This window comes from Lepus europaeus, chromosome 19 (genome assembly GCF_033115175.1).
Source record: "Lepus europaeus isolate LE1 chromosome 19, mLepTim1.pri, whole genome shotgun sequence".
NCBI classification, from domain to species: Eukaryota; Metazoa; Chordata; class Mammalia; order Lagomorpha; family Leporidae; genus Lepus; species Lepus europaeus.
Window position 1 is genome coordinate 7877458 of NC_084845.1, and position 24373 is coordinate 7901830.

Sequence of the window (24373 nt, forward strand, 5' to 3'; positions counted from 1 at the left end):
AAGCACCTGGCTCCTGGCTTCGGATCAGCGCGATGCGCCGGCCGCAGCGGCCATTGGAGGGTGAACCAACAGCAAAAAGGAAGACCTTTCTCTCTGTCTGTCTCTCTCTCACTATCCACTCTGCCACACTTCTATGTTTTGTGCTCATTACTGGATTCCAGGTTCAATCCATGAACTCGAAATCCCAGAATGTTCTCTGAATAGGTTCACAGTTGCTCAACACCACTAACCTTTTGATCATCAGTGCCAATATGTCTTTCTTATCCAGTTCATTTCACAACAGACTGGGGAGAGATTAATCATTCTTTTGTCTGCCCAATAAAATCTGAACTCTGAGCCATTGCCATAAAACCCAACAGTGGTTACTGCTGAGCCCAATCCCAAGCACAACGTACTTGGGTACGTTGGTACTTGGTACTCAGCACCATGACCCAGAAGAATGTGTGGTACGAAGGGATTGCCTTCCCTTTTGTGGGTTTCAACCCAGAACTCATAAAGAAAGCATACGAGGAGTTTGTGGTCAATGAAGAAGATGTATTAACAGTGACCTTCCCGAAATCAGGTAAGAAAACAGGGTCATGAAAGGGCGGTGCTTGTTCCTTGTTCCTTCAGGAGACAAAGGGTGTACCCCCACAAAGGCACGTGTGATGCTCTGGGGGTAGGGGCAAATCCATGCCTCACATCATTTACATTCAGAGAGAGGAATGAACCAGGCAACAATGCAGTAAGATCAGTACCCAAGGGAGATCATTTCAAGTATCAGAGGGACCCACAGGAGTAAATCTTAAGGAGATTCCAGTGTTTGGATGGGGGCTGGGATTGGAGAAGACCAGTGAAATCCTAACAGAAGAAACACCATCTATGTTGACATGGAAAAAATGAATGTGAAATTACTTGATCAAGAGCGATATTTTCAGGTAGAAATTTCTTGACGTATTAGAGAAAAAAGCTTGGAAAATTCAAAGACCTAAAAGGATGTGGGTGATGCTTCTATGGGAGTGGGGCTAGGGACTAGGAGCATTAAGGACAGAGACCCTGGGAGGGATGTGGCCCTGAAAGGACAAGGGTTATGGGAACATATCAAAAGGATTTCAACAAGTGGCCAAAGAGTGGAAGCAACCCATTGACAGGTTAGTGGATAAACCAAAGGGCAGAGGCAACCGACTGATGGGTTAGTGGCTGGAACAAAAGTAGTCTAGGTGGAATGGAATATTACTCAGCTTTGGAAAGGGGGAATTCTGACATGGGTTACCACATGGGTGATCCCTGAGAACATGATGCTAAAAGAAATGAGCCAGTCACAACCAGACTGATACTGTGTGATTACACTTATATGAGGTACCCAGAGCAGCCAGAGTAATAGAGACAGAAAGTAGAGTGGGGGCTGCCAGGGACTAGGAAGAGAGGTTTTGCTCCATCGGTCCAGAGTTCTAGTTTTGTACAATGATATTGTGGAGATGGGTGAAACAACAATGGGAACATCCTTAACAAGGCTGACCTTGACCTAAAAGTGGTCACAATGGCAAAGTTTAGGGGAGTTTAATTGCAACATTTTTTAAAGGATTGAAGCAAGGAATGGCTAGAGCATAATTTTGTAACATTTGCTCCACCCACTCAGTGTTCAGGAAATTTGGGGCCAGTGCTCTGGCATAGTGGGTAAAGCCACTGCCTGTAATGCCAGCATCCCATATGGGCACCCATTTGAGTCCTGGCTGCTCCACTTCCAATCCAGCTCCCTGCTAATGCGCCTGAGAAAGCAATGGAAAATGGCTCAAGTGCTTGGGCCCCTGCACCCACAGGGGAGACCCAGAAGAGGCTTCCAGCTCCCAGCTCTGGCCTAACCCATCTCTGGCCATTGCAGCCACTTGAGGAGTGAACCAGCAGAAGGACAATCTCTTGGTGTCTCCTGGTCTCTCTGTTAACTCTGCCTTTCAAATAAATAAATCTTAAGGGAAAAAAAGGAAATTTAAGGGGATTGTTGAAGGAGTATATTAATGTACCTTTGCACCATGAATACATATTTTTTTTAAGATCTACTTTATTTATTTGACAGAGTTACACCGAGAGAAGCTGAGGCAGAGAGAGAGAGAGAGGTCTTCCATCCACTATTTCACTCCCCAATTGGACACAAGAGCCAGAGATCCAAGTGGAGCAGCCGGGACTTGAACTGGCACCCATATGAGATGTCAGCACTGCTTTACCCACTACACCACAGTGCCAGCCCCAAATACATATTTCAAAACATCACATGTCATAAAATGTATGTAATTGTTACTTGAGAATTTAAAATAATGTTACCTTAAAATTATAAGTAAGGGGTCCAGCACTGTGGCTCAGTGGGTTAAAGCCCCAGTCTGCCTTGCTAGCATCCCATATGGGCACTGGTCCAAGACCCGGCTGCTCCACTTCTGATCCAGCTCTCTGCTATGGCCTGGGAAAGCAATAGATGACACAAGTCTTTGGGCCACTGCACTCACATGGGAGACCCAGATGAAGCTCCTGGCTCCTGGCTTAGGATCGGCACAGCTTCAACTATTGTGGCCATCTGGAGAGTGACCCAGCAGATGGAAGACCTCTCTCTCTCTTTCTGCCTCTCCCTCTCTGTAACTCTCAGCCTTTCAAATAAATAAAAATAAATCTTTATTTATTTTTCTTTTTTTTTTTTGACAGGCAGAGTTAGACAGTGAGAGAGAGAAACAGAGAGAAAGGTCTTCCTTCTGTTGGTTCACCCCCCAAATGGCCGCAACGGGCTGGCATGCTGCACCAATCCGAAGCCAGGAGCCAGGTGCTTCCTCCTGGTCTCCCATGCGGGTGCAGAGGCCCAAGGACCTGGGCCATCCTCCACTGCCTTCCCGGGCCACAGCAGAGAGCTGGCCTGGAAGAGAAGCAACCAGGACAGAACCGGCGCCCCAACCGGGACTAGAACACGGAGTACTGGCGCCACAGGCGGAGGATTAGCCTAGTGAGCCACGGCGCCGGCCAAATAAATATATCTTTAAAAAAAAAAAAGTTCACGGGAAATGAAATTAAAAGAGAAGTTTATGTCAGTGCAAACAAAGTTGACAGCCAGGCTTAACTTTTTTGTAACATGCATTGTACTATCCCTTGTGGATTTAACATATGTATGAAGATCACTCTCTTTTGTATTGATGGGACACATGCAAAGTTCCAAGCATGCTACACAAACAATACATTTCAGAATTTTCTTACAGATACATACATAAAACATGCCATAACTTTTTTAGATTTATTTTATTTATTTGAAAAGTAGAGTGAAAGAGAGAAGGAGCAGCAGAGAGAGTTTTCATCCACTGGTTCACTCCCCAAATGGCCACAACAGCTGGGACCAGGCCAGGAAGAAGCTAGGAGCCTGCAGCTCCATCCAAGTCCCCCACTTAGATGTCAGGGACAGTGGCGAACATCACTCCTAACACTTGCAGTTTGTCTCTCTCACTGTTTTTTTTTTAAGACTTACTTTATTTATTTGAAAGAGTTACAAAGAGAAGTAGAGACAGAGAGACAGAGAGAGAGGTCTTCCATCTGCTGGTTCACTCCCCAATTGTCTACAACGGCCAGAGCTGCACCGATCAGGAGCCAGGTGCTTCTTCCAGGTCTCCCACACGGGTGCAGGGGCCCAAAGACTTGGGCCATCCTCCACTGCTTTCCCAGGCCACAGCAGAGAGCTGGATTGGAAGAGGAGCAGCCGGGACTAGAACTGGCGCCCATGTGGGATGCCAGCGCTTCAGACCAGGGCTTTAACCTTTTGTGCTGTGCACTGTTTTTGTGCCACATTTACTTGGGGCTATATCAGCTTTCTGGCTTGATTGTTCATTCTGTAGTCTGCTAACCCTAAGAGTACTAAGTCTACCTAGAAAGCACAGAAGTGGGGAGAGAAAAAGTGTGAGGTGGGCATTTGACCCAACAATTAAGACTCTGCTTGGGGTGTCTACATGCCGTATCAGAGAGCCTGGCTTAGAGCCCCAGTTCTCGACTCCAGCTTCCTGTTGATGCATGCCCTGGGGACAGCAGTGATGGCTCAAATGCCTGGGTCCCTGTCACCCCCATGGGAGACCTGAACTGAGTTCCTGGCTCTTGGGCATTTGGGGGGTGAACCAGGCAGATGAGAGGACCTTCTTTATGTCTTCCTCTCAAAGTAGTCAATTAGATTTCTAGTGAAAAGTGAGAGACACTGCACAGGAAAATCCAGAGAGGCAATTTAAAAACAATGGGCCTGTGGGGTCGGCACTGTGACGTGGCGGATAAAGGCACCGCATGCAGTGCTGGCATCCCTTATGGGTGCCAGTTCAAGTCCTGACTGCTCCACTTCCGATCCAGCTCTCTGCTATGGCCTGGGAAAGCAGCGGAAGATGGCCCAAGTCCTTGGGCCCCTGCACTCACGTGGGAAGACCTAGAGGAAGATCCTGGTTCCTGGCTTCGGATCAGCGTGGCTCCAGCCATTGTGGCCGGTTGGGGAGGAACCAGTGGATGGAAGACCTCTCTCTCTGCCTCTTCCTCTCTCTGTGTGTAACTCTGACTTTTGAATAAATAGAATAAATATTTAAAAAAAAAAAGAAAGAAGGGCCCTGATACCGCAAGGGTCACGCGAGGGTGTGGCAGGGAGGGCGAGCAGCAGCCTCTGTTAAGGATGAAGTCAGAGGTTGAATCAGACAAGCAGTTGGGTGTGGTGACCTGAAGATCGTCAGTGAATCTAGCAAGTGATAAAAAAGTAGTGAAGTGGGGTCGAGGTCTGAACACAAGCAATAAACGTGAAACTCAGTCAACTAGACTACATCAAACTTCCCATGTCTCTACATCAATAGGGTAGAAAGGCAACCTACAGAATGGGAAAAGATACTTGGAAGACTGTATCTAAAGAATCCCTGCCAGTCAACAGCAGAATAACCCAATTTAAAAATGGGCCAAGGTGGGGTAGGCGTTTGGTGCGGCAGATGAAGCTGCCGTGTGGGAGGCCCTCATCCTATATCCGAGGGCCCGGGTTTGAGTCCCGCCTCTGTCTCCGGTCCAGCTTTCTGCCATATGCACTCTGGGAGGCAGCAGGTGATGGCTCACTTACTGGGCTGCCTGCTACCCACGAGAGAGACCTGGATGGAGCTCCTGGCTCCTGGCTTTGGCCTTGCCCAGCCCCAGCTATTGTGGGCATTTGAGGAGCGAATCAGCAGATGGGCGATCTCTCTTTCCTCTGTCTCTCTCTGTCTTTCTGACACTGTGCCTCTCAAATAAATAAATCTTTTTTTTTTAAAATTGGACGAAAGACCTGAATAGACTTTTCTCCAAGGAAAATATCAAAAATGCCAACAGGTACATAAGACACTCAACAACATCACTAATCATTAGGAAACTAGGAGTCAAACCCACAATGAGCAGTCACCTCACAGCTGTCAGGATAGCTACTCTTTAGAAAACCATGAAATAGCAAGCATTGGCTAGAATGTGGAAAAATCGGAGCCTTTGTGCACTGTTGGTGAGAGTATAAGAGGGCATAGCCCTACTAGTAGTTCCTCAGAAAACTAAACAGAATGACCACATGGCTCAGCAGCAGTACATCTGGGCACACAGCCAAAAGCCCTGACAGTGGTCTTTCTTTTTTTTAATTTATTTTTTTTTTTGACAGGCAGAGTTAGACAGTGAGAGAGAGAGAGAGACAGAGAGAAAGGTCTTCCTTTTTCCATCGGTTCACCCCCCAAATGGCCACTACGGCCGGTGCGCTGTGCTGATCCGAAGCCAGGAGCCAGGTGCTTCCTCCTGGTCTCCCATGCAGTTGCAGGGGCCCAAGCACTTGGGCCATCCTCCACTGCCCTCCCGGGCCACAGCAGAGAGCTGGACTGGAAAAGGAGTAACCAGAACAGAATCCGGTTCCCCAACCGGGACTAGAACCCGGGGTGCTGGTGCCACAGGTGGAGGATTAGCCTAGTGAGCCGCGGAGCCGGCGAAGGCGGTCTTTCATAGCAGCGTGATTCACAAAAGTCAAAAAGTAGGAGCAACCCGGATGTCCATTTAAGGATGAATGGGTAAAGAAAACGTGATAATATGTTGCAATGGAATGTTACTCAATTCTGGCACAAGCTACAACAGATGCACCCCAAAGACTGTATGCTAAATGAAATAAATGAGTTGCAGAAAGGTCTAAAATGCTTGATGACTCCGTGCTCGTGTAAGGTATCAAGTTCATGGAAATAGGATGGTTGCCAGGGGCTGGGAGGAGGAGCAGATGGGGGCGGTTTGCTGGGTGCAGAGTTTTGGTGTTGGAAGAAAAGACATTCTGGAGATTGGTTGAGCAACAGTGGAAGAACAGAATGTATTCATGGGGCCTGCACTGTGGCGCAGTGGGTTGACGCCCTGGCCCGAAGCGTTGGCATGCCATATGGGTGCCAGTTCTAGTCCCGGCTGCTCCTCTTCCAATCCAGCTCTCTGCTGTGGCCTAGGAAAGCAGTAAAAGATGGCCCAAGTCCTTGGGCCCCTGCACCCATGTGGGAGACCCAGAGGAAGCTCCTGGCTCCTGGCTTCAAATCGGGGCAGCTCTGTCTGTTGTGGCCAATTGAGGAGTGAACCAGCAGATGGAAGACTCTCTTTCTCTCTCTCTCTCTGCCTCTCCTCTCTCTGTGTAATTCTGACTTTCAAATAAATAAGTCTTTAAAAAAAAGTGTACTCAACACTACTAAAACTGTGTCCTTAAAAATGGTTGAAAGCATACATTTTACATCATGTGTACTTTTAAAAGTCAGTGTGAGAGGTGGGCATTGTGGCCCAGTGGGTAAAGCTGCTGCCTACAGCACTGACATCCCATATGGGTGTCGGTTCAGATCCCAGCTACTCCACTTCCAAACCAGCTCCCAGCTAATGCGCCTGGGAAAGCAGCCAAGAATGGTCCAAGTGCCCCTACACCCACATGGGAGTCCTGGGTGAAGTTCCTGACTCCTGGCTTCAGTCTGGCCTGGCCTTAACTGTTGTAGCCATCTGGAGCATAAACCAGCAGATAGAAGTTTCTCTCTCTCTCTCTCTCTCTCTCTCTCTCTCTCTCTCTCTCTTAAATAAATAAATTTTGTTTTAAAGATTTACTTATTTTATTTGAAAGTTAGAGTTACGCAGAAAGAGAAGAGGTAGAGACAGAGAGAGAGGTCTTCCATCCACTGGTTCACTCCCCAGTTGGCTGCAACAACAGGAGCTGTGCCAATCCAAAGCCAAGAGCCAGGAGCTTCTTCCAGGTCTCCCACATGGGTGCAGGGGCCCAAGGACTTGGGCCATCTTCCACTGCTTTCCCAGGCCATAGCAGAGAGCTGGATCAGAAGTGGAGAAGCCGGGACTAGAACCAGCGCCCATCTGGGATGCTGGCACTGCAGGCGGTGGCCTTACACACTATGCCACAGCTCTGGCCCCATAAATATCTCTTAAAAAATTTTTTTTAATCAGTGTGAGATGAGTGACCATGATTTTCCTTTCCTTATCCAGGAACGAACTGGTTGATCGAGATTCTCTGCCTGATCCGTTCCAAGGGCGATCCCACATGGATCCAGTCTGTGCCCATCTGGGTCCGCTCCCCCTGGATAGAGACTGAGAGTGGGTTTGAAGACCTGAAGACAATGGAGAGCCCACGCCTCGTCAGCACCCACCTCCCCATCCGCATCTTCCCCAAGTCTATCCACACTACCAAAGGCAAGGTCAGTGCCTGTGGGTCGAGACAACTTTGATCAACGCTTTCATGCTTTTAACACTCCTAGAAGTCATCTGGAGTCTTGTTGAAATGCCTTCCCATTCGGGAGGCCTGAGGCGAAGGCCTGAGATTCTGCACTCGGTGGGGCTGGTGTGACTGCTCCACGGAGCACATTTGAGTACGGGGCGCAGAGGGGGGGGTAGACCATCATGTGGCTTTTCCCAGCGAGACCCGAGGGGTGGCATGAGATGATGATACCAGAATCTTAGGAAATCTCATGTTAAGCCCAGCCAGAATTTGTAGCTCTTTTTCTTTAAAGATTTATTTTACTTGAAAGTCACAGTTACACAGAGAGAAGAGAGGCAGAGAGAGAGGTCTTCCAACTGCTGGTCCACTCCCCAAATGTCTGCAAGAGCCGGAGCTGTGCCGATCCAAAACCAGGAGCCAGGAGCTTCTTCCAGGTCTCCCACGCAGGTGCAGAGGCCCAAGGACTTGGGCCATCTTCTACTGCTTTCCCAGGCCACAGCAGAAAGCTGGATCAGAAGTGGAGCAGCTGAGTCTTGAACCGGCACCCATATGGGATGCCGGCACCACAGGCGGCAGCTTTACCTTCTATGCCACAGCACTGCCCTTGTAGCTGTGTTATATGCTAGCTAACCACCCTTTTATTATTCAAAGAAAATAATTAGCTGGCCTTAATTTAATAAATGCCTCCTACCGCTTAGGGGAAGGCGCCACATACTGAGTTGTGAGGAAGCAGCCCATTCATGAATCAACACGCAAGTCCAGTGTGATGGCTCTGATGTCATAGCTGTTGTTTCCAGCTACCATGTCTTACTATTTACAATAGCCATCCATTGATGATTGCCATACAGATCTCCTACGGGGAGAAAGGACCACGGGTACCCCAGAATTATCTTGTCTCGGTGAATTGCTTGTTTCATGCTTAAACTCTACTGAGAAATTTAGCATAATACACTCCTCTTGGAAATCTCCCAGCATGCAGCAACACAAGTTGTTATGATATGCACCTGCTTGTGCACACCTTGTGGGTGTTCGGTAAATCCCTGGGTGGGGAAACTGAGGCCTAAAGAGATGAGGCATAAGGATAATGCCACGGAGACTCGGGGCAGAATCCCAAGTAAAACTTGGGTGTCCAAGCCCCGAGCGAGCATGCCTGTGCACCTGCGTGTGCATGGGCACGTGCGCGTGTACGCTAACCCTCAGTGTGTACTACCAGGTAACCAGCACCCAGATCCAGAGTTCCTGCACGCCCCTTCTTGCTCCAGGCTCACCCAGTGAGGTACACGGTGCCCTCCTGACTTGCAACTGTAGAGGAGTTGTCCTTGTCCTTGAACTTCACAGACATGGACTCTGCTGCATGAACTCTTAAGTGCCCGCTCCCATCCCCCAGTGCGATGTCTCTGAGGTTCTCTCCTGCTTTCGGCGTATGTGTGGACATACCTTGCTGCGTACCTACACGTATATAGAAGTTGTGAATCCATTCTCCTATTCACTATCTTTAAACCATGGAACTCAAGCACAGTGCCACTTGTCTTTCAAAGCTTTCCAATCCCTTCCTATTGTGAGTCAATCATAATGTCACCAAAGGAAGGGGCAGTGTTTCCGTTCCCATTTTTCCCATTGTTATCTACTATAGGCATAACTGAGATTTTATTTTTGGTTCATGAATGCTGTAATTAATGTATTAAAAGAATAAATAGGCCGGCGCCGTGGCTCAATAGGCTAATCCTCCGCCTTGTGGCGCCGGCACACCGGGTTCTAGTCCCGGTCGGGGCACCGATCCTGTCCCGGTTGCCCCTCTTCCAGGCCAGCTCTCTGCTGTGGCCAGGGAGTGCAGTGGAGGATGGCCCAAGTGCTTGGGCTCTGCACCCCATGGGAGACCAGGAGAAGCACCTGGCTCCTGCCATCGGATCAGCGCGGTGCGCCGGCCGCAGCGCGCTACCGCGGCGGCCATTGGAGGGTGAACCAATGGCAAAAGGAAGACCTTTCTCTCTGTCTCTCTCTCTCACTGTCCACTCTGCCTGTCAAAAAAAAAAAAAAAAAAAGAATAAATAGGGGCCGGCGCCGTGGCGTAGCGGGTAAAGCTGCCACCTGCAGTGCTGGCATCCCATATGGGTGCCAGTTCTAGTCCCAGCTGCTCCACTTCCAATCCAGCTCTCTGCTATAGCCTGAGAAAGTGGTAGAAGATGGCCCAAGTCCTTGGGCTACTGTACCTGCGTGGGAGACCCAGAAGACGCTCCTGGCTCCTGGCTTCAGATCTGCGCAGCTCCAGCCGTTGCAGCCAACTGGAGAGTGAACCAGTGGTGGAAGACCTCTCTCTCTCTCTCTCTCTCTCTCTGTGTGTGTGTGTGTGTGTAACTCTGACTTTCAAATAAATAAATAAAATCTTAAAACAAAAAATAATAAATAGGAATGGTATAGGGATTCACTTTTTCTCCATTTCTGTAACGATCAAGAAAGATGGAAAATGGCTACATTGATTATTTTTTTTCCTTCTCCCGTCTTTCCATTCAAGGTGATCTATCTCATGAGAAATCCCAGAGATGTTCTCATATCTGGTTATTATTTCTGGAATTTCGTGAAGTTTGTGGAGAACCCAAAGTCGCTGCAAGAGTATTTCGAATCGTTCCTCGATGGGAATGGTGAGTACGTTGTAAGACGTGGCTGCGAGATTCTCAGAGTCCTCTATCCGACACGCTCCCTACATCTCTTACCTGTCACCAGCACGTCTCCCTGGAACCCGAACCCACTGGGCCCATCTCCTCCCCTACCAGCAGCAGAGCTCCAGGTAGCCCTGGGCCTGCCCCACCCATCATCGACCATCCCAGTCACTTCCGAAGCCCTTGCAGTCCCCAGGGCTGACACGGACCCCTCATCTCCCCCTCTCCTAGTTGGTGACACTCTCTGCAAGTCAGCCTTCTGTAGCCTTCCCAGACAGCACGGTCCTCACCTCCCATCATTTTTATTTTTCAGTTACCCATCTCCCTCTTTTCCTCTGCCTGCATCTGGGCCCTCGACACTTGGCATTCTGCAGGTTATCTGGGCTATTCCAGCTCCCTTCAATTTTGCCACTGCTCTGAAAACTGCATGATGAGGCCCAGGCCTCAGCTGGGAGTCACCTCCCACACTCCAGCGGCCCTCGGCCGTCCCTCTGTGCCCTGCAGAGCACAGCAGCCCTCCCTGGCTCCATCCCGTCTCCTTTCATTTTCCCTAGTTCCCATCGCCAGCAGCTGTCTTCTCCCATTTGTTCATTCCACGCGTCTCCCCTCTAAAATGTAAGCTCTCGAGTGATTCGTTGTTGGATGCCGGTGGAAGAATGGCCCTTGCCGCCTGGCCAGCCTCCAGCCCGCCTCTCTGGAGCACTAAGTGCCCATTTGCCACCACAGCCACGGGTGCATGGTGACCTAGATCTGCCACTTCTTCTCGCCTGCATTGACAGAAGGGGCTGGTCACTGGGGTCCACACCTGCATCTCACTGGCCCCTTGGAGCTGTGTGGCAACCCTCGGTCGTCCATAGCCCCTCGGAGCTGTGCGGTGACCCTCAGTCGTCCGTGGCATGGCTCATTTTCTCTTCACGGCAGTCTGCGAGACCTTGGGCACCCACTCCTGTTTCCTGTTGGGTTGATCCTGGCTGCACCCTTCAGTCCTGTCTCCTGCTTTGAAGGGAGACCGGGCAGGAAGAGAGTGCCACCCTGCCCTGACTCAGTGCCGGAGGTGGTCTTGTCATGTGGGGTGTGAGCAGCCCGGACTGTGCTTCAGCAGTCCCAGGAATCGTGGGGAGTCCAGGCCACTGTCATGGGTGCTGGAGACACTTCCTGGAAACCTCACCGCCACCCCCGAGTCCCCCCTGATTTACGCACAGGCTCCTCTCTTGCATACCCAATCCACAACCAACCACCTGAAGTCTTTATTTTACATCATTTAAACAACAAAGAAGTGGAGACAGAGGTCTCGCATATGCTGGTTCACTCCCCCAAGTCCCCACAAAGGCCAAGGGGCCAGAAGCCTGGAGTTCAAGCTGGGTCTCCCCCATGGGTGGCAGGACCGAGTTATTCCATTGCTGCTGCCTCCGGTGGTCTGCATTAGCAAGAAACTGGAATTGGAAGCAAAGCCAGGAATTAAAGTTGGGGGCTCCGATGTGAGACATGAGCATCTTAACCACTAGGCTAAACGCTCACCCCCCAGAACTTTTATTGCCATCCATACCAATATACTGAGGTGTCTATAGCCCTGTAGCAGGGTCATTGGAACCCCTTCCCCACACAAGAATTTAAGCTCCAGGGCCATCTTTGTGACACAGTGGGTTAACCTGCCACCTGCAACACTGGCAACCCATGTGAGCACTGTTCTGAGTCCTTGCTGTTCCACTTCTGATCCAGCTCCCTGTGCTGGAAAAGCAGCAAAAGATGGCCCAAAAAAATATCTGGGCCCCTGCCAGCCATGTGTGAGACCAGGATGAAGTTCCAGGCTCCTGGCTTCCACCTGGCCCATTCCCAATCATTGAGGCCACTGGGGGAGTGAACCCAGCAGATGGAAGATGGATCTCTCTCTCTCTCTCTCTCTCTCTCTCTCTCTCTCTCTGCCTTTCAAATAAATAAATCTTTAAAAAAAAAAAAAAAGAGGCCAGCGCCATGGCTCACTAGGCTAATCCTCCGCCTTGCAGCACCGGCACACCGGGTTCTAGTCCTGGTTGGGGCGCCGGATTCTGTCCCAGTTGCCCCTCTTCCAGGCCAGCTCTCTGCTGTGGCCAGGGAGTGCAGTGGAGGATGGCCCAAGTGCTTGGGCCCTGCACCCCATGGGAGACCAGGAGAAGCACCTGGCTCCTGCCTTCAGATCAGCACGGTGCGCCGGCCACAGCGCGCTGGCTGCGGCGGCCATTGGAGGGTGAACCAACGGCAAAGGAAGACCTTTCTCTCTGTCTCTCTCTCTCACTGTCCACTCTGCCTGTCAAAAAATAAATAAATAAATAAATAAATAAAAGAATGTAAGTTCCACCCTTGGACCTAGGCAGCAGGGTTCCCCACACAGGACCCTGGGACTTGGAGCACAGCTTTGTGACAGCAAGGCCTTAGGGGTCCCCCACTCTGAACACAGAGCAAGAAGTCTGTAAGGACAAGGACATGCACTCAGAGAAACATGAATCCCAAAAGACCTGAACTGGGAATGGCCCATTCCATTTTTTTAAATAATTCATTAATTTTCATGAGAAAATCGCTTTTCATTGATAAAAGTGTACACATTTCTTTTGTACAACATGTTTTGAAATATGTACACATCATGGAATGGCTGTATCAACCAACATAGGCATTACTGCACAAACGCACCATATTTTGTGGTAAGAACACTTAAAATCTTCTCCCTTGACAATTTTCAAGAATACAATACGTGAGTTATTAACTATAGTCATCATGGTGTAAATACTCCTGAACTTATTCCTCCTAACTGAAATTTTATATCGCTTGACTAATGTCCCCTCCGGCTGCCTCCCCATCCCCAGTCCCTGATCACCACCCACCATTCTATCTCCTCTTCTTTGAAGTCAACTGTTTCAGGTTCCACATGGAAGTGAAATCATGCAGTATTTGCAGATCTGTGCCTGGCATATTCCACTCAATGTAAAGTCCTCTAGGTGCACCCACGTGTCCTAAGCAACAGGGTTTCCTTCTTTTCAAGGGTGAATAAGATGCCATTGCCAAAGGGATGTGATCCACGTTGTCCTTACCCAGTCATCCCTCGACGGACATCTGCCATCTGTGTTTCTGTTGTCATAACAGCACTACTCACAACCGCCAAGATAAGGAATCAACCGAAGGGTCCATCAGATAAATGAACAAAAAAGTGTGTCTCCCTCTCTGTCCTCCTCCCTCTCTCTCTCTCTCTTCCTCTCTCTATATCTCCCCCCCACACACACACACACACAATGGAATATTATTCAGCCTTTAAAAAGAAAGAAATCCTATCATTTGCAACAACACGGATGCGCGTTGAGGACAGTTTGCAAAGTGAAATAAGCCAGAAAGACAAACCCTGCGTGATCTCGCTCATATGTGGTGTCTAAAAATGTTGAGTGTGTACAGGCATGCTGCTAAATGAGGGAAATGTTACTATCTTGTAGCACTGTAGGCTAATGGTGGCAGACAGCAATTAACTGAACGTATCAAAATAGCTAGCAGAGAGGATCTTAGATGTTCCGAACACAAAGAAATAATAAATATCTGAAGTGACAAATTTGCCAGCTTCCACAATCAATCATTACACAGCATATACGTGCACTGAAATATCACACTGTCACCCATAAAAATGTATAATTCCTATGTGTCAATTAAAGGTATTTTTTAAGAGTTGAACTCATTGAAGAAGAGTAGAGGCTGAAGGGGATAGAGGTGGTAGGGTGGGGAGCTATTGGCCAGAGGACCCCATGTTTCTGTTGCAGACAAGACAAATAGATTCTGGAGATCTTCCCAACTATGGTTAATAATAACATACCAAATGCTTGGAAATTGCCTCAAGGGTAAGCCTTACATGTTCTCGACACCACGAAAGCAAGACCATAAGCTGCTGAGTGTGTTCATTAGCTTTACCTTATCGTTTCTCAAGGGCCTCGTGTGTCTAAACATCATGTCGTGCGTGTCTATAAACATAGACGGGGTGCAATGTGTCAGTTACACCTTGAAGCAGCTGGGGAGCAGGAGGGCCGTCGTGACTGCCTGCGTCCCTGCTCGCACGAGTGTCGCCTGTCCCTCTTGCTGCCCACAGTGGTGTACGGCTCCTGGTTTGAGCACATTCGTGGCTGGCTGTCCCTGAGAGACCAGAAGAACTTCCTGTTGCTGAGCTATGAAGAGCTGAAGCAGGTAGCCGCCATCCCCACCTCCCACCGTCAGCACACACCCGCTCCCTCCCTCTCTGTCACTGCCGCTGACTTCCCTCCGACCTGCGGGGTCTTCATTCTGCCTTCTCCGAGTTCCCCCGGAACCTCTCCTTGCTGCGTCCTGATCGTGCCTAGAAGCCTTCCTGTGAGCCTCCTTGGAAGCCCCCGGCTGTTTTACTGTGAGAGTGTCCCAGACGTAGCAGCCTCTGGGGAAACGCAGGCCTGAGGCCCACATCTCTTCGGCCTTCCCTCTTCTCCCCACTGCTTGCATCCAGCTCAGTCTCTCTTGCTTCTGCATGCTGTTCCTCTCTTCTCCCTCTCCTCCTCTCCTGGCCACTGTGGACTTTGTCATCTCCGCTCTGCTCCCTGTAGGACACAAGAAGCACCATCGAGAAGATCTGCCACTTCCTGGGAGAGAAGCTGGAACCGGAGGAACTCAACTTAGTCCTCAAGAACAGCTCCTTCCAGGCCATGAAAGAGAACAAGATGTCCAACTATTCGCTCCTGAGCGAGGTCGACCTGGTCCACGAAGGCCGTGGTTCGTTCATGAGAAAAGGTAAAAGCTGATTTCTGGATTCCAAATGTGTCGGATCCCACGGAGGGCGCACTGGAGCTCCCGGCCACGTGCAGTGGTCCGGCTTCACTGCTCACCACCCACACGACGCCTCACACACTGGGATCTGGGAGTCTCTGCAGGGTCCGATGGGGACGGCAAGCTCCTGGGAGGAATTTGGCCAGGGTTGGTCATTCAGTTTCTCTGGCTTCAGAATTGGGCATGGGGGTCTCCATGCTGCAGACAGTAGCCAGGTGAACCAGATACACCTGCCACACTCACAGGATTGACGTGGGAAAGGGTGTGAGGGATTTGGGATGGTCATGTTGGGGTTGCTCTGTGGGTAAGTGAGCAAAGAGAACTATCTTGAAGCAAGAAACATGAAGCAGTGACTCTGTTTCCTTCTCACATCTACTAGGGTATTTTGAAGATAGCAACTCTTTATTATATGGACAGAATCTCATATTGAACAGTGTACTACCCTTGGACAAAATGAGCCATGTAATTTACATGGTGCAATGGTCCTCCTGGCCTGTGGGAGGCGCTGTGGTGACCTCCTGTCTGGAAGGATACCTGTGTTACTGACGCCTATGTTACTTGTTTCGTTTTGCACGCTCTCTCTCTCTCAACCTTCATTATTCAGACAATCAATTAATGATTTGAATTTTATTAAGGAGCCATTTTTCCCCACTTAGTGGCATTTTCCTCAAATCAAAAAAGAAAGTCACACCCCACACTGTGAAAATGTTTCTCTCTGTCCTGATAGTTTAAAAACACCAGTGCTTCCACCAGTGGGCAGAGTTGTCAACACTCCTAAGCCTGTGGAATTACTTTCTTTTCACTGGTGGAGATGATCAGAGAACATTTGGAAGTTGTTAACAGTAAGCCCGTGGTGAGGAAGTCTGTCTGATTTGTCAGGCAGAGAAATCACAGAGAACTCCGTGAAGTCCCTGACACGTCAGTGAAGGTGAAGACGTAAATATCTTTATAAAAAGAGCCTTTAAAGGAAAGACAGACATGACCCCACTGGGAGCAGGAGTGAGGAGAGACTCCTGCGTGAACCATTCATCTCACCCAGACCCTTGGCCTCCAAAAGATGAATGAAGACATCTGTGGCACGGCGCCGAAGGCTGCGTGTTTGCAGAATCCTGCAGTTCACACGGAGCTGGGAGCAAAGGAAACCTCTATGCTTTGAATGACCTTGGACAGGTCCCAGGCCTTCGCCCGAGGGCCAGGAAGACTGGGCACCAAGGCCAAGAGGATTACTCTGGAGCCTTCACATCTGATGGGATGGGCCCTCCTGGGTTTGGAATTGCGCGGGGCCCGTGGGCCCTTTCTTCTCCCCAGTTGGTTCTTACTGGAGTTGGGGTGCCTGTCCCGCGCTAACCCCAGATATTGGGAGAAGGAGACGTCTGGCCCACAGCTGGAGGGGAATTCTGCCCCAGAATCAATTAGACCCTGAGCCTCACCTGTTCATGACATAAACGGTATTTAGATGGGATTTTTGCACTTAGAGTGCCTGATGGGTAAAGACTCCTGAGCTGTTGGGACGGGGTCTGTGAATTTTGCCTGTGGAGTGGAGGGCAGAGGGTGGACTACTGTGGTCTGATTAGTGCTCCTTCCCCCGGAACTCCTTACGTTGGAGTCCTGACCCCCAGGACCTCAGAATGCAATCATGCTTGGATATAAGGTCTTCTACTTACTAATTTTCATCTACTTGAAAGGCAGAGCAGCACAGAGACAGAGATCTTCCATCCACTGGTTCACTCCCCAGATGCCCACAACAGCCAGGGGTGGGATGAGCCAAGCCAAGGCCAGGAGCCCGGAACTCCATCCTGGTCTCCCACATGGACAGCAGGGACCCATCGTCCGATACCTCCCGGGATGTATTAGCGGAAGCTGGATGGAAAGTGCAGCAGCCAGGACTCGAGCTAGGCACTCTAATGAGCTGCCAGGGTTGCGAGCAGCAGCCGAATCCACTGCCCCACAATGGCCATGCCTGTATGCAGCAGCTCTAAGTGGACGTGATTAAGTCGGAATCACGGCTATAGGACCACCATGTTTGTAAGAGGAAAACTGGGTGTGGCACAGAGAAGAGACCACAGCCGTCTGCATGCCTCCATGGCTCCAGAGAAGACCAACCAGCACCTGACCCCGACTCCCAGGCCCCCAGGCTGTGGGATGGAAATGGCCGTTGTCTTTTTCTGACCCAGCCACTCACACTCCACCAGGAGCCAAGGGCACGCTGTCCATCCATAGCTTTCCTTTCACACACCAGGGTCCAGCTGAGATAAAAGTGCTGTGTGTGCATACGAGACTGGTGTGAGATGCCTCCAGGAACACAGCACGGCTGCCCAGAAGAGGGAAACGTGGAAGTCAACACCCCAGAGACCCGAGGGAGCAGACACGGGGACTCTCAGTGCTCCCTCTGGCCCGGGATGAGTCCTCCAAGAGCTGACCACCCTGCACTTTTTTTTTTTTTAAGATTTATTTTTATTTATGTGAAAGACAGTTACAGAGAGATGTAGAGCCAGAGAGAGAGAGGTCTTCCATCCACTGGTTCACTCCTCAAATGGCCACAACGGCCAGAGCTGTGCTGATCTGAAGCCAGGAGTCAGGAGCTTTCTCCAGGTCACCCATGTGGATGCAGGAGCCCAAGAACTTGGACCAACTTCTACTGCTTTCCCAGGCCATAGCAGAGAGCTGGGTCAGAAGTGGAGCAGCCAGGACTCAAACCAGCGCCCATATGGGATGCCGGCACTTCAGACAGCAGCTTTACCCACTACGCCACAGTGCCAGCCCCCACCTTGGACTTTGAACCTCTTCCAATCACTCATGGGATTGGCTGAATGGTATAGAGTGTCCAGAGGAACAAAGATGATTGTGATGGGGAGCATGATCGTGACAGTTAGCAGTGACAATGTGACGACGATGATGGTGGTGATGATGATAGTGGGTGGACACTGCAGTCCCCCAGGAGTTCCGGCTTCCCGTGGTCAGACACGTGATGGGTGATGCACAAGCAGAAGTCAGCAACAGAAATGGAGCTGCTAATGAAGATGACCGTGAGCGTGGTTGGCCACTGCTGAGCTGCAGCAGGTCAAGCAACACCAGCTTCCCACGTCAGCACCAGTTCAAGTCCTGGCTGCCCCACTTCTGATCCACGTCCCTGCTACTGCACCTGGGAAGGCAGGAGAGGATGGCCCAAGAACGTCAGTCCCTGCACCCAAGTGGGAGACCAGGTTAGAGTGCCAGGCTCCCGGCTGCAGCCTGGCCCATCTTGCGTCCATTTGGAGAGTGAACCAGTGGACGGAAGCTCCCTCTCTCTCTCTTTCTCTCTCTCTCTCTGTATGTGTGTGTGTGTCTGTCTGTCTGTCTTTCAAATAAATAAATAAATCTTTTTTAAAAAATGATGAGCATGAGAGTAGCAATGGGTGTTTGGAACTCATCAGTTCCATGCTAGACATTCTCTATCATTTATATTCATATGCATTGAGGACATAATTCATGCTTATATAATGGATTGTTGACATACAGTATTTTATATAATCTAGTTATTTAATTATATGTTAATGTAATATGCAAGTATTAACTTATATAAGGCATAGGCTATTACTATCGTCATGTCATTAAGAGTGCCATTTCTTGGCCGGCGCTGTGGCTTAACAGGCTAATCCTCCACCTTGCGGCGCCAGCACCCCGGGTTCTAGTCCCGGTTGGGACGCCGGATTCTATCCCGGTTGCCCCTCTTCCAGGCCAGCTCTCTGCTGTGGCCCGGGAGTGCAGTGGAGGATGGCCCAAGTCCTTGGGCCCTGCATCCACATGGGAGACCAGGAGAAGCACCTGGCTCCTGGCTTCGGATCAGCATGGTGCGCCGGCCGCAGCGGCCATTAGAGGGTGAACCAATGGCAAAAAGGAAGACCTTTCTCTCTGTCTCTCTCTCTCTCTCACTGTCTAACTCTGCCTGTCTTAAAAAAAAAAATGGGATAATATTAGCGCAGTCCTCGTGTTTCAGTCACCCTGTCGGCAAGTACCCACTGAGAACGTGCCGTACGCCTGCCACGCTTTGAAACACGAAGTCTGGGCGATTTAAAAAGAAAACGCAGAAGAGGCCTGCCGGAAGCCAAGATGGCGTACAAGGGGTCGCCAGGCCGCGGTTGGCACCTAGTCAGTGTCTGAGCGGGGTGTTTTGGAAGGGGCGGTGGCAAACGCCCTGTCCACCGCCATGGCCCGACATCGGAATGTCAGAGGCTATCACCACGATGAAGATCTTGAAGATGATGATTATTACGGCCAGTCTGTGGAGGATGATTACCATATTTCTCCATCAACAGCTGCTCAGTTTATTTACTCACCTTCAGTTGTTGAGCCTGCAGAAGAATATGATTCTGAAGAACTGAAGCAATCTTCCAGCTCGCTTTCAAACCATCAGCTAAGCGGAATTGATCAAGCTCGTCTATTCATGCCTTGATCACATGAGAAAGGTACTTGGAGATGCTGTACCAGGTGAAATGCTCACAGAAGCAATTCTGAAGAACAAGTGTGATGTGCAGAAGGCTTTGTCAGTGGTTCTGGAACAAGATAACCTGCCGCGTCTGAAGGACAAGAGTGAGAGAGTAGTAACTACGGGAAACACAGCAAAAGGAGTCTTATTTTCTTCCTCTGAAGTTTCAGCTGATAATGGTCAAAATTCTTACTCTCAATCAGGAAACCATTTGAATTGCAGTAGCAAACCCTTTGATTTTCGTAGTTCTGTAGCCAACTACGGATTATATCATAAACCTTCAGTTGTACCAAGTCACTATTTACCCCAGAGAAAAAAGAAACTTGACAGGCCTCAAAGTGAAAAGAAACTAGAATCATGTAAGTTAACAAGAGAGCTTTCAGTAGCTGACCTAATTCATGATATACCAACAGATTCTTATAAAAGTCTGCCATCAGTCGGCCGCACCGTGGCTCAACAGGCTAATCCTCCGCCTTGCGGCACCGGCACACCGGGTTCTAGTCCCGGTTGGGGTGCCGGATTCTATCCTGGTTGCCCCTCTTCCAGGCCAGCTCTCTGCTATGGCCCGGGAAGGCAGTGGAGGATGGCCCAAGTCCTTGGGCCCTGCATCCACATGGGAGACCAGGAGAAGCACCTGGCTCCTGGCTTCGGATCAGCGTGATGAGCCAGCTGCAGCGGCCATTGGAGGGTGAACCAACGGCAAAAAGGAAGACCTTTCTCTCTGTCTTTCTCTCTCACTATCCACTCTGCCTGTCAAAAAAAAAAAAAAGAAAAAGTCTGCCATCAGTCAGATTATCATCCACAGATAGTTTGGAAAATCTGCTTTCAAAAAATCCAGATACTGATTTGTTGAGACATCATGTATCCGAATGTGTTTCCAAAGATGATTCTGCATTCAAAGGAGTACCAGACTTACAGTCTTTAATGATAAAGAGTACACCACCTGATAATTCTGTGTTCATTCAAAATAACTTACTACCTGATTTACCAAACGTTCCAGTACAAAGCAAGTTAGTAAGTTTAAATAAGCATTTGCACTTAACTAGCTCATTGGAAAATATGACTCTTGATAATTTAAATGCTAGTAAAGAGACTGAAGTTGCAAGTGTTTCTTTAGTTGGGCCAGGTGACAAGAATCACATCTTAGAAGAAGACAATTCGGCCGGCGCCGCGGCTCAGTAGGCTAATCCTCCGCCTTGCAGCGCCGGCACACCGGGTTCTAGTCCCAGTCGGGGTGCCGGATTCTGTCCCGGTTGCCCCTCTTCCTGTCCAGCTCTCTGCTGTGGCCCGGGAAGGCAGTGGAGGATGGCCCAAGTGCTTGGGCCCTGCACCCACATGGGAGACCAGGAGAAGCACCTGGCTCCTGCCATTGGAACAGCGCGGTGCGCCGGCCGCAGCACACCTACCGCGGCGGCCATTGGAGGGTGAACCAACGGCAAAGGAAGACCTTTCTCTCTGTCTCCCTCTACTGTCCACTCTGCCTGTCAAAAAAAAAAAAAAATTCACAGTTGCCCCAGCCGGAAAGCCCATCCTAGCTGAACTGTTTCAGGAGAACAAAGGAAACAATCCAAGTCACTGTGTCACTTTATCTGATCTTTGTAACCAGCAGTCATCTTCCAGTTTCACAGATCGAAGTTTGGGATCCTTTCCCCTGTCCCAGCTGGCAAATCGCTGTCAGTCTTCAACTGGGATATCAGAATTAACAGGATCTCTCTCATCCTTGGCATTTCATAAATCTCCCACAAGAGACCGCGAGAATTTGTCACTTTCTGACTTGATTGCAGAAACGATTGCTGTAGACAACTCTCATTAAGAAAGATTCTTTGGAGCCCAATTCATCTGAAATGAAGTCTCCTGGGATAGATTCAAATATTGATCTTAGTGTCCCCATAAAAACATCAGATGTTGTTCCAAAGCCTATAGTAGATGAATTGGTTGCTCCAACAGCAGGAGCTAAAGTTCTAAGTTCAAAGTTAGGAAAAACTTCCAGTTCTGTTAAAGATAATAAGAAAAACAAAAAAGGCTCTCTGACTAGAAAAATACCCTTTTCTCTCTCTTGGACCAAGGCCCTTGCTGCTAGACCTTCAGCTTTCAACACTGGGTCTTCGTTACCCACTGAAAGGCCGCAAGCAACGCACCCTTGACCTCTCTAGGACTTTTCTTTATAGTCGACAAGTCCAAGACGTAAAGGACAAAGAAATGAGTCCTCTTGTAGCAATAACACCATTTGACTTCAAATCAGCTTCTCCTCATGACACTGTAAAAGCTAATCAGAAGAAAGCATTAAAAGAGAATAGTAACAAGGAAAACTTGACTCCTGTTGTAGAGCTTGTTATTTAGAATTCATTTAGTCTTTATAGGATCACTTCATAATATGGGGTTCAGGTTGTGAATTTTATATTAAAATTGTCTAAGTCAGTAGGTAATATGTTTTTGCACTGAAATTTTTGTTTTTTTACTCTATCTTTTAGTGGTAACTGGCTCCAAGTTGATAGCCTATAATGAGTGTGTGTTTACAAAGGGCATATGAAAACTTGATATTATGAAATCAGACCTCAGATATATTTGTTTGGCATTCAGCTTTATAAGTTTTACAATGAGATACTTTCTTTTATAAAATCTTTTTGTGCTTTATTCTTAAAAAATGCCAACACGAGATTATTCTAGTTTAGTGTAAGGATTATTCTTCTGTGTGGCATAGCATAGCTGAGATAACATATTTTAAATATTATTGATATCATTCCTAGTTTCATTATTTTTCTGTAGGTGAATACTAAAATTTTTCTATTAGAAAATCTTTAGATTCCTGATTTTTAAGAATACCATGGAAGTTGTTGAAATACATTTTGATGATAATAAAATGAAAATCTTTTAAGGGACCATGTAAATATTGAAGTTGGATTAATTCAGAAATTATTTTTATACATTTTCAGCACTGTTTATCCTAAATGTACACTTTAAAATAAAGATATAGAAAGTATTTTCCAGTAAAAAAAAAAAAAAAAGAAAGAAAAGAAAATGCAGACTTTGTCATCAGGGACACACACACACACACACAGACACACAGAGCTTGGGACACAAGATGAGAGTTGGGGAAGAACGTGGCCGGATGGGGGTGGTTTTTGCCTCACATGGGGTGCTGAGCCCTCACTAGGAGGTTGCACTGGCAGGCGGGCGAGGCCCGGCTATGTCCCAGAGACGAAGCTCAAGTCTGAGGCACGGGGGTGCCTGGCAGGTGCGAGGCAGATCTGGAAACTCAGCGCCACGGAGCAGAGTGAAGGAGTGGAGTGTGGGGAACATGAGGGGCCCAGGCCACGGAGAGCCCCTTCGTGGAGGGAGCCCGGGCTCTCAGAGAACCTGGGCAGGAAGGGGCTGCCCCCGGCTTAGCTTCCCAGGGAACGCCGAGGATAACCTGTAAAGGGAGAGAGGTCGCAGGCCCGGGGACCAAGTTACAAGCCCAGGACACGAATCCAGGTGAGAAATGACCTTGGCTTGGGTCAGGGCGGTGGAAACGGCAGCTGGATTCCGGATGCATCAGGATTCCCGGATGGCGCCATCGCCGCTGGAGAGGGCCCAGGATGGGCTGAAGAAGAGGAAGTAGGAAACTGCTCCCAGGCAGGTAGCGAACAGGTGTGGGCGCCCTCCAAGGGGCCCTGGTGGTGCTGCTGTATCAGCGACATTGTCTGCGTCCTGTAGGCAGGAGGGGGAGGCTGGCCAGGAGACAATGCTGGGGCCTTACAACCAATCTGACCCCAGCCCCTGTCTCATGTCTTCCAGGCATCTCTGGGGACTGGAAAAATCACTTTACAGTAACCCAAGCTGAAAAATTCGACAAAGTCTTCAAGGAGAAGATGGCAGGTCTCCCCCAAGAGCTGTTCCCATGGTAACAACGTCCAGAATGTTCTGGGCCCTGCCCAGACCCCGCCGTGTGTCCTCCCCATCCCTGTGTCTGCGTGCGTGACCAAGGGTCCTGGGCACAAAACCTAACCCTTTACCCCACAGCCTTGAATTACCCAGGGGAAGGAGCACACGCTTGTTAAAAATTTACCAGGGTAACACAATAGTAATAAAAATAAACAATAAAAACTACCTGGGTAATCCCCTTTCACTTACACACACACACACACACACAAGTGTTTTGTTTTCAATGCTCAAAGATGTCAGATTCAGAATCCTGCGTGAACAATGTAACAGCTACCGCCCGAACCCTCAGTGCCTGTGGGTTTTTTTTAATATTTATTTATTCATTTAAAAGGTAGAGTTACAGAGAGGCAGATAGAGAGAGAGTTCTCTTGCATCCATTGGTTCCTTCCCCAGATGGCCGCAACTGCCGGAACTCTGCCGATCCAAAGCCAGGAGCCAGCAGCCTCTTCCAGTTCTTATGTGGGTGCAGGGGCCCGAGGACTTGGGCTATCTTCTTTTTTTTTTTTTTTTTTTAATCCTTTTTTTTGGACAGGTAGAGTGACAGTGAAAGAGAGAGACAGAGAAAGGTCTTCCCTCCATTGGTTCACTCCCTAAATGGTCGTCATGGCTGGTGCTGCACCAATCTGAAGCCAGGAGCCAGGTGCCTCTCTCCTGGTCTCCCATGCAGGTGCAGGGGCCCAAACACCTGGGCCATCCTCCACTGCCCTCCCGGGCCACAGCAGAGAGCTGGACTGGAATAGGAGCAACCGGGACTAGAATCTGGCGCCCATATGGGGTGCTGGCATCGCAGGCAGAGGATTAACCAAGTGAGCCACGGCGCCGGCCCCTGGG

The 24373-nt window shown here is 49.2% G+C and overlaps 2 protein-coding genes across 2 annotated transcripts; both read left to right on the forward strand.

The window, feature by feature from the left end:
- Window positions 1-420: 420 nt before the first annotated feature.
- Window positions 421-23707, forward strand: SULT2A1 (sulfotransferase family 2A member 1). Its single transcript, XM_062177036.1, has 6 exons — window positions 421-562; window positions 7468-7676; window positions 10209-10335; window positions 14450-14544; window positions 14934-15117; window positions 23396-23707. The coding sequence occupies exons 1-6, from the start codon at window positions 427-429 to the stop codon at window positions 23503-23505; spliced, it is 861 nt and encodes a 286-aa protein (XP_062033020.1). The 5' UTR covers window positions 421-426; the 3' UTR covers window positions 23506-23707.
- On the forward strand, window positions 19074-22255 carry LOC133748315 (uncharacterized). The gene is given in 7 exon segments (XM_062177035.1): window positions 19074-19569; window positions 19571-20054; window position 20306; window positions 20406-20783; window positions 21127-21424; window positions 21426-21710; window positions 21712-22255. Coding segments are annotated over 7 exon segments (1923 nt in total). The 5' UTR covers window positions 19074-19339; the 3' UTR covers window positions 21959-22255.
- Window positions 23708-24373: the final 666 nt, after the last annotated feature.